The 13,367-nt window shown below is 39.7% G+C and overlaps 1 protein-coding gene across 1 annotated transcript; it reads left to right on the top strand.

The window, feature by feature from the left end:
• Nucleotides 1-1,745: 1,745 nt before the first annotated feature.
• JHY (junctional cadherin complex regulator) lies at nucleotides 1,746-13,367 on the top strand. Its single transcript, XM_061476191.1, has 6 exons — nucleotides 1,746-2,204; nucleotides 7,408-8,009; nucleotides 8,404-8,686; nucleotides 10,545-10,625; nucleotides 11,583-11,708; nucleotides 12,962-13,367. The coding sequence occupies exons 1-6, from the start codon at nucleotides 1,746-1,748 to the stop codon at nucleotides 13,172-13,174; spliced, it is 1,764 nt and encodes a 587-aa protein (XP_061332175.1). The 3' UTR covers nucleotides 13,175-13,367.

The following is a 13,367-nucleotide window of genomic DNA, read 5'->3' as shown; positions in this document are numbered from 1 at the left end:
TTCACCTCCTCAACAGGCAAAATGGCCAGTTATTGAATATTTTATTGTGAGTGCAAATGATGTTAATTGTGCTAGAAAGATGCTCTAATTTTTAGTAATTTTTTTGACTGAATACTATGCTGAATGTGAGGCTCTTCATTAAATGGAAATTTGATTTTATTTTGTTTGAACTTAGCCTAGTAAGTACTCAAATACAGTCCATTAACTGGAGCAAATATCACAGCATATACATATGAAACCCCCTCTCTACATCCATTACTAACCTCGGAATTTGAAGAGGAACCGCTGCATCTGTTGTCTACATACAACACTTTTGTTCATGAGTACAGAGTCCATCTAACCTTTATATCAACTTGAGGGGAGGAATAAAAGGTGCACTTTTTGTGTGCAGATGATTAGAGATGAAGGAGCTCTTCACACTCGTTTTGTTCCTGTGCGGTGACCTGGCCTGCATAATACAATTGAGCTGCTGTGCACACATTTCGGCACAATAGAACTCTTTAGCATTATACTGTTACTTGAATCATTGCAATTATATCACATACTTCTGTACTCATTTCAAAATATGCTCACCTATTTCTCTTTACCTGTGGTGTATGACAACTAGGAATGTTTTCACCAGTGTAAACCATCCAATCTCCAGTTCAGAGTATACCACAGCGCTAATGCTTGCCTGAAATGAAAAGCATTGCTAGAGAAACAGATTGTTGTATTATTAGAAGCCACTTGAAATATGGGCATAAGCATGTAACTAATTCAGAAAGGATGAATTAATGATTTATGGAAATGTGAGCATCATTAACTATGCCACGGTTTGGAAAATCCAGCAGGTCAGGACATTTCTTTTAACAGGGTCTAAAAGAGTCAACCAGGTTTCAGTGCCTATAAACATCACTCTGAAGGGCTCACCATTCGTCAGTGCCCAAGAAACCAGGGCTACACAGCAGGTCCAGTTAAGGAAAAAACAGTGTTAGAAGCTCTTTTCCTCCCATGCTCCTTACTCCTGCCACTGCCTGCACATCTTCTGGAAGCCAATTTGTATGGATATTTATCTCAATTACAGCCTGCTTTTAAATGAGAAGTTACTTTAAGTCTTTCATAGGGAGTTTTCTTATTGAAACATAGTGATGTTTTATAGGAGTCAGAATAGAATAAAAACCTGGAGCTGGAGGCTGTTGCTGCTTAGAAAGTCTCAAACTGACATTGGACAGAGGGATTTCATCAGGAATATATCACTTTTCTAAATAATAAGTAATAATAATCTTATAAGTAATAAATAATAGATCATAAATATCACTTTTATTTCACACAGCAGAGCCCTTGAAGAATGAGCAACAGATACTCATTCTTTTGAAGGCTACATCATTTTAAAGGAAATATCAGAAGCAGCACAATGTCATTTCATCTTTTAGCTGATTCTCTAATTTATTTGTGCTGAATTTAGGATAAAGATTGTATTCTACTGTGATGTGAATGTTGGGCCAATTTATCATTCACTGACACTGAAAATCCAAACTGAAGAGGAGGTCCTACCTAGTTTTCTGCTGAAGAATTTTTGGATAGAACTGTTCTAACCTCCTCCCAGAACCTACCATGCTGTATGCACTGACAGAATTCATCTGACCATATTTGCAGGACATTTGTTGGCTCAAATTGCACCCTGAAATAATATAGAATTGATAACAATCTATACATAAATAAATCTGTGCTTCTTTTTTACATAGGAAGCAGCAGTATGTGGACACATGTTTCAGCCCAATTCTAATTGGAAGAACACAAAGGATGTAGCAGAGTTTTCTGAGCTACGTCACATTGTTGAAGGAATCAGTATGGACTTTACACAAGATCCATTTTACCTCCATTCCAATGGGTCTGCAGAAGAAAAGAATCAACAGGAGGTGAAGTCACAGGGTTCGTTGTTAGAATTTGATACAAAACTACTAAGCTTTCATGAGCCAAATGCTGTGGTCAGCAACGAACCCTTGAGGCTACATGCCAAAGGGAAGGAACCTGCAGAAAACCATCATTGCGAAGGTAGTTCCAGGATACATGGAGGTGCTTTTCCTCCTCGGATTCAAGAAGATCGACCACAAAAAGCGAAAAAAGACTTTGTGGCAAGAAACAAACGGACTTTAGGATTACGTTCAGAGATTGATTCCTACCTTCAGTTACACACCAGAAGGCAAGAAGTTCTTCAAAAGCAGGTAGGTAACTTTTACATGGTTTATAATTGGTATAAACAGAGGACTGTCTAGTGTAAAGGAGAATAGCTGCATGATCAGGTTTATAGGGGAATTAAGTAGATTCACAACCTATCGTGCAACTCATAACTTACGACTTCCAGTGAGGCTCTTGCTTATCCTGAGTGGAATAATTGACAAATCCTCGGTTACTCACGACGCCAGTGATGGCCTTGGTACAAGCCTGCTTAAGATACATATATTCTTGACCATGAAGCATGTTGCAGAGGCGATCTGTCACTACTTTTTAATCTTGATATTAGAGAAATCGTAGAATAGCAGAATCATAGGATGGTTAGGGTTGCAGTAGGAAACCTTGATGTCTCCATTTGGCTTAAGAAGCTCTTTCCACCCACATTGATCATAACAAAGAAGTGTATGTGACGTTACAGATGAGTTTAAGAACCAGAAAACTCTCTGGTCACACTGCTTTCAAAGGCTATGCACATTCTTGCTTATCACTGTCATTTAGGATCACATACGCAGGAATATTCAATATGTGTTGGATTTGGGTGGTCAGACAACCCCTTACTTGCTTTCTCAGCCAAGCCAAGCCTTATATTTGAAATCAGTCAGCAGGTACAAGTCATGTACAGTACTTAGACTTGAAGAGCCTAGCTTTCTTATGATTGACTGCAAAATGTCAGACAACTTCTATTAAGGATTAAGTGGAAATGTAATTACAGTTCCTAATGAACGATTATACATGAGTTTGTTGCTTTTACTTGCTACTTATTATGCATAATGGGAAGGTGGGAGTCACTGAATCACTCCACGAGTTAGTTGTAGCATATCTTAGCTTGCAAAACTACAGAGACTTCCTGCTTCAAGTGACACTGCTGCTTTCCAAGGCTAATGAACAGTTGACACAACATTAGAGGGCATCTGCCGACTACATTACAATGAGCGTTAGGGTGGACAAGCTTTTTTCTAGCAGAGCTATTAAGAGCACTTGGGTTTTTTTCAGTTATAATTTGGAGGATGGTAAAAATAATTAGTGCAGATTGATGCTGATTAAAGCTGTGTTGATATGATTATGTTTACTATTTGGGGAATTCTGAAAATGATTTCTATGTAAGTATCGGAGCCAGGGATCAGGGCTCGATTGTGTAGACACTGTTCAAAGATATGGAATAGGAGAAAGAAGTATGTTAAAATCAGGGCTCTATTCTAAGATTACCTTGGTGAAGTAGCCGCAGGGTCAGCAGAGCTGTGACACAGCAGGAGCCAGGCAGCACGCATGTAGAAAGATGTGTTTCTTTCCTTCTTACACCCACAACAGCATCACCGCCTACTGTCAGCTACTGTTGTAATTGCTGTGGATAGGCATAGGAAAAAGTACTTACTTCTCATTCTTAACTGAGACAACCATTGCTCCATCCTGTTGGAAGGGGTGAAAAAAGGCCTAATGGAAGCATCTTGTTGCCCAGAGCAAAAATAGCGTTTACAATGCAATAAGTACTTTGCATGCATCTTTCTTCAACTGACATAACATTGCACCCTCATTCTTGCTAGAATTACAGCTGTAATCCCTGTGCGTACAGACAGCAGGCTGTATGTACCAAAACATACCATAAATGTGTGTTGATCTGTGTATTTACTAATTCATACAGCATTTTATAAAGCATCAAGTTCTTTGCAGTGTTGCCTGATTCTTTAAGAACCTGATGATGAGTTTCTTTGAGAGAAAGAGGGAGAGAGAAAGAGAGAAAGAGAGAGAAGCAGTGGCCCAATCTAGCTCAGCTGTACTCAATATGAGTTGCTTTCCTACCTACAAGCCCCTTACTTCAAAGCAAGGAACATAATGTACAATTTTTTAATGGCTCTAGACCAAGGCACTCAGACTCTCTGTGCACTGCGCCTTACCTCAGTGTAAACACCTAATCAAGATTGCCTGCGCTTCAACAATAGCAGCCAAATGCAATTCGAGAACCACAAGCCTTTGAAGTCCTCACTGCAAAGGCTGGTTTTCTAGTCTGGGATAATGACATGCCATGATTGCTGTCTTTGTTGTATCTTTTCAGTAGAGAAGCAATTATGGGCCTCAATTTAACAGAATAGGCATTACACAGCTTATGATTCTCAAAATGCAATTTCATTTGATCATTTTCTCAATTTGATTGGTATTAATAGAATAGTTCACAAAAAATGCTGGCAGAGGTTGTGTCCTGTTCCTCTTTCAAAGAGATAATGTAGAAGTATGCTTTACCTGCCTAGTAAACTATCAGTCCAGTGAGTCGGTTCCACCAAAAAACATCTTACTGCCTGCATCTTACTGTATCTATGCCCAGGTTCAGGAAAGCGGTGTGGTAACTTTTAATTTGTGAACTTTTCTGCTCACGACTAACAGAATCCACATTGCCATTTGGAGCAACAAGAAAACTCAGCAATAAACCCTAAATACCTTCTCCTTGTTGTCCTAATCTCTCACCCCCAAAGATGAGAGACTCAGCCTCCCCGCTTCCTTCACACTGATTTCACCACTATGATTTCACTTAAGAAGTCTCTTGGCCACAGATATGTTCTCAGTGCAAGTTCTCCCGTGTTAGAAAGTGTCACTCTACAGCCATGCGTAGGTACTCCTACCACAAGCAGGAGTCCAGCACATAGTTAGCTGTAGACACTTTATGATGAGATTGCACAGTAAACTGAGGTCATACCTGCTATAGTAGTTAGCAGGATGGTTTGAGACAACACAGGTATAAATAAAAAAATAATAAATGAAAAAAAAAACAATTGTTTTTCCTGAAATTTTATAGATTGGAGTCAAATGTTGGATGCTTTCAGCAAAAACTTTCATTATGGCTATATTTACAAGGGTATTGCTTGCCTTTGAAATCTGTAGTGCCAGCAGCCACCCTCCAAAATAGCTCAGATTTAATTTCCAGCCATTGTACTGTCACCACTGTGGCCACGTGAAGGTATCCTTCTTGTTTATAGGCTTGCTATTGTGCACAGGCTGTTTGATACCGTTGCCAGGCTATGTGTATTAGATGTTCCATTTGTGCAGCTACTCCTTGCACTTTTCTTCCTACATTACTATGTTTTGTCATCTTTTTATGCATGAATATTGCTCAAGACCTTGCTGTGACATATACCGCCCATCAATATCTTGATTGCTTGGACCATGATGATTGTCTGGTCGCTTTTCTGTTACTAGGAACATCCACCCATCTTTCCATCATCTCTTATAAATGGAGAAGCCCAGAATTTTGATAGTTACATGTAGGTTTCTGTGCTCATACTTCCTGCAACCGTATTTTTCTCTTCTTTTTAGAAGTAGAAGGAAAATTTCCTACTACCACATCACTGTTAATTGGGTTTTTGCTTCCTTTTTTCCCTTTCTGCCTTTCATTTTCTTCTTTTCTATTCTATACTGACTAACTTTACCATTTTGTCTTTAATAGGAGACAAATTATTTCTCATTCTTTCCTCAAGACTTTTAAATCCTTACAACTGGTTGGGCTGTGGCCATAAACATTCTTGGTTTTTCAGGTTACAGATCCTAAAGTTGTTGATGAGGAACCAGTTAAGAGGGTCCTACCATTCCAGACTGTGAAAATCGAGCCTGAAGACAAATGGTACCTGAAAGCACAGCATCTCAAGGTTAAGTTTTGACATAACATGATAATATACACATAGAAGCATTGAAGTTTGAATATTTAAAGCTGTAATATAATTAAATTCAAAGTATCAATTATTGACAATAAATCCTTAGATATGTGTCAGTAGGCAATCACCAAAATCTAATGTATATGCTGCTTTATATATTGAATTATTTAAAGTCAAAATAGAGCTCAAATTCCAAGAAATCCTGAGCCCAAAGAATCTTACCTGTTTACAACATTATTTGGTTGATAATAATATAGACACACAAACTGGTACCTGTCTGTGATGGCTCATGAGGATTCTGAGCTAGAACTTAACTACTGCTATATTAATTGTCCCCTAAAATCCTCATGACCATAAAGAAGTTACCATAAAATGGAAAATGTTATCTGTAGGCAAAGTTGTACTGACCTCCTCTGTATGCATAGGTCTATAGATATGCTTTATGCTTTCAAACCAATGCAGTGGAGTAGTTTTTGGAGCAACAGAAGAGACCAGGTTATCATCACTGATGAAAAACCAAGAACCCAGAACCAGAACTTCAAGCTAACTGGGATTATTATTGGAAAACCTAGTTACTGTCTTTGTATTACAAGTGTTTGAAGTGAATCAGGCAGACTGCTTAAATTCCCCTAAGACTGGAAGCTGCAATTCTATGAAGAACAAACATGACTTTATGCTGTTGTCCACTGAGAGAGATGTGCTTTATATGTGGTATTTGAGAATGAGGAGGGTATTTTACAGGGCTGCTCATTCTGTTTAAATGAGAAAACATTGGCCTGGTCCCAGTTTGGCAGCAGTTGATGCTTTTGACTAGGGCACAATATGCCAGAACATTAATCGATACAGCAGAGGTCGAGATAACAAATCATCATCCTGGCACCAGGAGTCAAGATTCCCCAGTGCTTTTTTTGGCTTTCACCAAAACACTGTGGTCTGTATGTAGATTTAATACTACCATTAAGTAGTTACTCTGAGTGCATATGCTATGGAGTGATTGCAAGTGCTGCTAACAAAAGAACCCTAGAGAGAGACAGGAGGATGAAACGGAGGATTTTAGAGCTGACAAAGATTAAATGGACTCAGAATGGATTTGTATATTCCCTAGAAGGAAAGCCATGTCTTTCCTCAAAATGAGCAACACCTGATGCTGTAATTGGAACATGACAAATCTTAAACTCCAGGTTTAGAGTATGTCAGTTTAGCTCTAAACAGTAGTCCTGGTGCATTTAAATTCTTGTGTTGTTTCCTATCATTTGGCTAATGTTTTGCAGGATACAGTGCAGGGGGGAGGTTTTGGTTTAGAAATGAAATCATTTCAATCACTGACATCAGTCTGTTATAAATAAGAATGTTGTCTTGAATGAAAACCATAGAACATGATATAATCCAGTCAAAACAGCATGTAATCAGTTAATTTTGATGAGGTTTAAGATACAGCTACATGAAAGGTATTGTGACAGGCAAATTTACCAGTACGCTTGTATATTGTTGGTCTTAATGAACATATAAAATAGCAACCACTGAAAATCACCCTGCTTCTGTTAACATGTTTTAGACTCACCCACTGAAGTCCTACCAGAGAAATAACACAAAATCCAACCAGAGACTCAAAGGGAGAGCTATCCCAAGGAATGACAGCCAGCAACAGCCAGGAAGACCAGCAGAACTGAGGCCTTGGCACCGCCAAATACCAGGATCTCAGACCTCTCCCACACAGGCAGTGGAGCAAGGCGACAGCAGCACGCTGCATCCAAGTCCTTCTGTTGGCCCTGACGCTAATACAGCAGCAAATTCAGATACTTGCTTCAATAATTCCCTGAGTTCAAGACATCTTGTCAAGCAGGATTTTACCACCTTTAGCTATCCTTTTCATTCAAAATCACATACATATCACCCAGCAGAGGCTATATCTCCAGCCTATACCAGCAAGGAGAACTGGAAATATCAGCCTAATTGTCCAAATGGATTTCCACGAGGCCAGCAACATCTACACAACCATGCCACTGTGCAGCTCTTTGCAAGAGATAACAGTACCAATTGTCAAGGACATCCAAATCAGAGGAATATTTCATCTACTTTTAATGCCAATTTTCAAGAACTGGTGAAGGATCAAGAGTCGCCTCAGGGTTGCAAAAGACACATTTGTGTGGATAAAAGGTATCAGAACTGTTATCAGTAGTTTAGGGTAAGGATGTAAGTGTTGAAACAGTAATATCATAACACTATGATGTCCAGAAAACATAGAAATGGACAAGTAAATGTTTTAAAGGCCAAAGTATAAAATCATGTGCCATCCACCCAGGGAAGAACTTCTTCCTAATGTCTAATTTAAATCTCCTTTATGTCAGTTTAAAGCCATTGCCCCTCGTCCTATCCCTACGTGCGCTTGTCAGAAGATGTCTTGTCATCCCATTAGGCACCGTCAGTCGTTATGGAATACCCATCTTTCCACCATCATGTTCCCAGAATACAAGGATCATTCCCTGTACAGATTGCTTGTTGAGCTACCTGCTATATAAGATACTTATTCATCCCCTTCTTTATTTTTTAGGCTGCCTCAACCTTCTATTCACAGTTCACCAACAGCCCCTTGTACAACCTCCCAGTTTGCACCAACGATGGAGCGATATCACCAAGAGACTCCTTTGACAGAAGCCCGCTTAGCTGACAGGCACTTCTTCAGCCTACTTCCACCCATAAACCCACAGCTAGAAAGTGTTTCAGAGGCAGATCCAGAGAGTGTTAAAGGAAATCAAGTGAAAACAACCCAGAGCTACTCAGAAGAATATCTCATGCAGATGGAAAAGCAAAACCAGCCCAAAGTCAGAAAGAAGGTAAGCAAATAGGTGTGGATTGGATGGCTTTACAGTTCTATTTCCCCTCTGATTGATTTGTTTCCTTAATAATCCAAAAACCTTAAAAGGAATGGGGACTGAGAAATAGTTCATGTTACAGAAAGCACACTGACAGACACTGCCTTGCCCAGAACACTAAAACCCAAGGAACAAAGGTGGAAACAGACACTACAATCATTTTAGTCTAAAGAGCAAAGCAGTTTACCACCACCTCTCCCTATGTCACTTTCAGTCTTGATTAGCTCTAAGAACACACAGAGCAGTGTTTGTCCTTTAAGTTATCCAGTGATAAAATGATTTAGAATAAAGCTATTTATATAAAGCAGCAGGTAGCCAGCCCTCAGATCTGAGCGAACCATTATCCTGGTCACGCTCATTTGCTATCCAACTCAGATCTCCTGGTTTCCAAGGGAATCAAAGTGAACAACAACAAACTTAGAGGATTTGTAAAGCTAACAGCATAAACATTATTACAAGTCTCCTGATGATTCCATTTTGGTCCTTATTAAAACTTGGTTCCTTTTGTCTTTTCTGTGTGTCCAGTTTCATTCAGCAGCCAGTTAACACAGACACAGTGGAACAGCATAAAGATACCCCTGTGTCCATGACAAATTAAATGTTTAAGAAGTTAGCCCCAAGTCTCAGGGCAGACAAACTAAGCTGGAATAATTACTCATGTGTCTCATCTAGGAGGCAGTTTGTGTATTGCTGCTTGAATGCTTTTGAGAAGAATTAGCTGGATTATGATAGTAACTGAAGGGCAGATTTCCTTCCCTTGCTGTTCCCCCCACTTCAAACCATTGTTTCTGTCCTGTATTTTCAGTAGCTTTCTCACGCTTTGTATGTGGGGAATGCTACAAGAGTAAGACTGTTTCTGCTCACAGAAATATCCAGCTTTTCCTAATGAACAAATGAATTCATGCTCACTGCATGAAGTGAGGAAACCCTGATTTGTTTGTAGACAGCTAATTCATTAACACTTAGTTATGTGTAAATGTATCACAAAAGAATAGGGATAATAGATACAAAAAACAACATCAAATAGTGCATCTCTGCAGCTGAGTTAAACTTGAAAGTGCCCTTCGAAGAAATGCATGTTTTATTTGCACATAGATTTCTTGCTGTTTCTGCATTACTCTGGGATTGAAGTTACTACAGAGCTGTCACAATGGGTTTCCACTGACAAGTTTTCAGTCCACTTCTAAAGGTTAGTCTAGCATATTTGGAAGAGACTAAAAAGATTATAGAAGTACTGGGATCCTTATAGTAGTGTCATGAAGTACTGAAATGGCATCACTCATCACTCACCTTCAGTCTTCCCTATGCACTTGTAAAGCTTTTGCTGTGGTGCAAGGCATGTATATTTCAACTCCCAGTGAACGATTTCCCATTGCAGTCTTGAGAGCAAAGCAAGGTTACTATCCCTAATAACAGCTGTCTAATTATTGTTACCCAAATTGGGTACTTTTATCTGCTTTTCTTTGTAACAGTTTCTTGGCGGTTTCATTCTAATAACAGTCAAATGAGTCACTTCAAGCTGTTTAAAAATAAAGCTCATAAAAGATCACCTTTTTGACCGAGAAACTATTGCTTTTTGATTTGGATAATTGGCAATTACCCACCTAGATTCAAAGGAAATACAGTGTAATTTGACTTGTGCAATTAACTCAATCATTGTGGTCATTTACAATCCTTAAAATGAGACACGCCAGAGGTAAGACTGAGACTACAAGTTGCATCCTGCTCTTATCTTGGATGTCCACTACAAGCCTTGCTTGAATTGTGCTCCCTGTGAAACCATATCATGGAAAACCTACCACTGCTCTTTGTTTTTTAGCCGTGTACCACAAAAGCCTACATAAATCTGAATGTGAAGCTTGGAGGCCTTGGACCTGACTACGAGGCAATCAAAGAGAAAGTAAGCAGTCCCTATTGTATGATCCGCTTTTCAGTTGTGCAAAGAGAGGAGAACGGCAAAGAAATCTCTGCTGAGAAGGACTTTATGTCCTTGACTGTAGGTCTAGCTTGAGATCCTGAAGGGAGATTGGGTAGGAGGAAAGACAACTGTGTTGTGGATCATTTTAACCCTTTAATTTTGTAGTGCCAGAAAAAGTGAGTAGTTGACAAGATTCACCAGGGCTAATTGCACGAGTAAGTTATACACTCATGAGGCTTAACTGCGGTCTCATTCCCAATGTAGAAGGTTTGCCTAACCTCCAAAGTGGAAGTAAAAGAAGTTAAGACAAGAATGAAATAGCTGGATGTGCATTACCCTGTTGAAATGGAAACAGATTGTTCAGGAGAAGTACCTGAGCAATTGGTATCTCTTGGCCTGTTTTCTGCTGGTAATGAGGGTCTGGTAGCAGCTGTACATCTAAGGTGCTGCAAACTCCATCCTGCATGCCTTGAGATGCTATTAATGTAACAAGAGGTGCTTTATATGGCATTCTTTATACAGACATTGTACAGTAGGAAGGAACAATGGTAAAATGATCATCCCTTTGGAGTAATTGCCCCTGTATTTTCTTCTTCTTCCTTGCAAAAGTCATTGCAAAAGCTGTCAGAAATTAGCACAGCCATTTTAGAACTGAACAGATAGATTTAAACATTCAAAATAAAGAATGTTTAAACCTGTCACAATTCTCTTGAGCTCTATCCTCAATATGGTCCAAGGCAAAGCTCTTAAAAACAAAAAGTGACTAAGAAAGCTGTGCCATTTATCAGGGCTTCCTGTTGTGTTCTGCTGAGAAATGATCAATAGCATAGCCAGGTTAAACAGCAACAGAGGTGTAAATGGAAGTCTCCAGTGGGAAAGTGTCTCATTGATGGATCCAGGGAGATACTTCATTAACCATGCACTTTTTGCCTTTGTCAGAAAGAGAAGTTGAAGCAACAAAAGGAATATGCAAAGCAGATTAAGGAACGCAACATGAGAAGCATTGCTTCAGTTCAGAGGTTACCTACAAAACCCCAGGTCGTAACTTCAGTGTCAAGACAGAAGGTAAGAACAGAGTCCCTTTAAAATGCATGCAGGGAGAGATTCTGGCCTATGCATAAAGAAAAAGCATAAATTTAACTCACTGTAGGCTAACATGGTTTCTCCATTTTGATCTTCCTTTTATCAACTCTAAGGACTTATGGGATCCTGGTAAGTGCTCATCTATTCTGTTATGGCTGTAGATGTAGTTGCTGATTTCTTTGCCAACGGCAGCCTTCAGTCCATGCATCTGCCTTGCTCTTCGTGAGGGTGTACCAAATGGCAAAAGAGCAGTACTCCATCCAGCTACCAGCACTCCACGTGGCTTAAACAGCTAGTGATGGTTTCCTGGGGAAAGGGTGGGAACAAAGGCGAGTGGGACCCTCCTAGGAGCATTACCCAGTGCAGCACATGCTCTGCTTCACATCAGCCTTAGAGGCCTCACTACTGCAGAGTGCACTCTTCTAATGGACCACAGATATCCTCTTGTTAGTCTATTATCCACCTGCCTGTCAGTCTCACTCACAAACTCTTTTCACTTCAGTTGCATAGCTACAGTAATTGGTCTTATTTTTCAAGCCCCTACAACATCGCTTTAGCCTTCACCTGCCTTCAAAAATAGCCCAAATGAGCAACGACTGACTACATGACAGTGGCACACGTAAACAAGCAAAGGCAGCACCTTTTCTATATTGCAGGAAATAATAAAGCTCTGGAAATAGTATATATCCATCAGTTCTGCAGGAGCTCGTCTGCATGCTAACAGCTATTCCTCCACAGTGATGAAGAAGACCTGCAGGCTCCAGGAAACAAGTTTTGGCATTTAATATCAGTTTAATCACCAAGTTACTTGTGTTTATTTCCAAGCCTCACATAAACCACTTATGTGGGTTTTGGGGGTCCCAGGTTAAACCAGGGTGCTCCCGGTTTCAGGATTTTTGTAGCACTGTTCCCATTCCCTCTGCCTTCCGGTTCCATGCATCATTCTGTGCTATTTGACCCTCTTACAGGTATCTGTTTGGAAGAAAAAATACTGCTTCAGTATTTAAGGTGCTCTCCAGTGGTGTCAGAAAGCAAATCACCCTGAGGTGGTGATTTGCCCACTCCAGAGGTTTCTTGCAGTAGCTACTGAAACATCTAGTATTGAACACTGTCAGAAACAAGACAATTGGGAATTAGGAGAACTAGATTTAACTCAATACAGAAATACCTACCTTTTCTTGGAAGTATTGGTCAGGTTTTCTCTTGATTAATTATCCCAATTTTCCTGGTTTTAGGCACTGGAATATGCTAAGAAGATTCCTAGACCAAAGACTTTCACAACAAAACAATCAGCTGAAAAGGTGAAGGAAGAAAGAGCTCTGCCACAGACTTTAAAAGGAGGCATTCTGCCTCAGATTGCATCCTTGGAAACTTTGCAGGACAGACACCAGAAGGAGAAGCAAGTTGTAGCTGCTTTCAAAAACCTTCATATCTTAAAAGTGTTTTGAAATTACTCGGGACATCTTCAAGGCTAAGCTATCTTAACCATTTAGTTATGAGCTCTGAGCATCACGTATGATTTCCCATTCTGTTCTTTCAGACTAATCACCTGTTGGCTTGCCACAGACGGAGCATTTTTAGGCGTTTCAAGCATATGGGCATACCTACAAAGCATTACCAATAAACATCAGTTTCACTTGA

The sequence above is a fragment of the Pezoporus flaviventris genome, unplaced genomic scaffold (assembly GCF_033815535.1).
Source record: "Pezoporus flaviventris isolate CSIRO_AGI_PZ_B2104156 unplaced genomic scaffold, CSIRO_AGI_Pfla_v1 ptg000093l, whole genome shotgun sequence".
Classification (NCBI taxonomy): Eukaryota; Metazoa; Chordata; class Aves; order Psittaciformes; family Psittacidae; genus Pezoporus; species Pezoporus flaviventris.
Note: the sequence above shows the minus strand (reverse complement) of the source record. Positions and strands in the feature narration are given on the sequence as shown.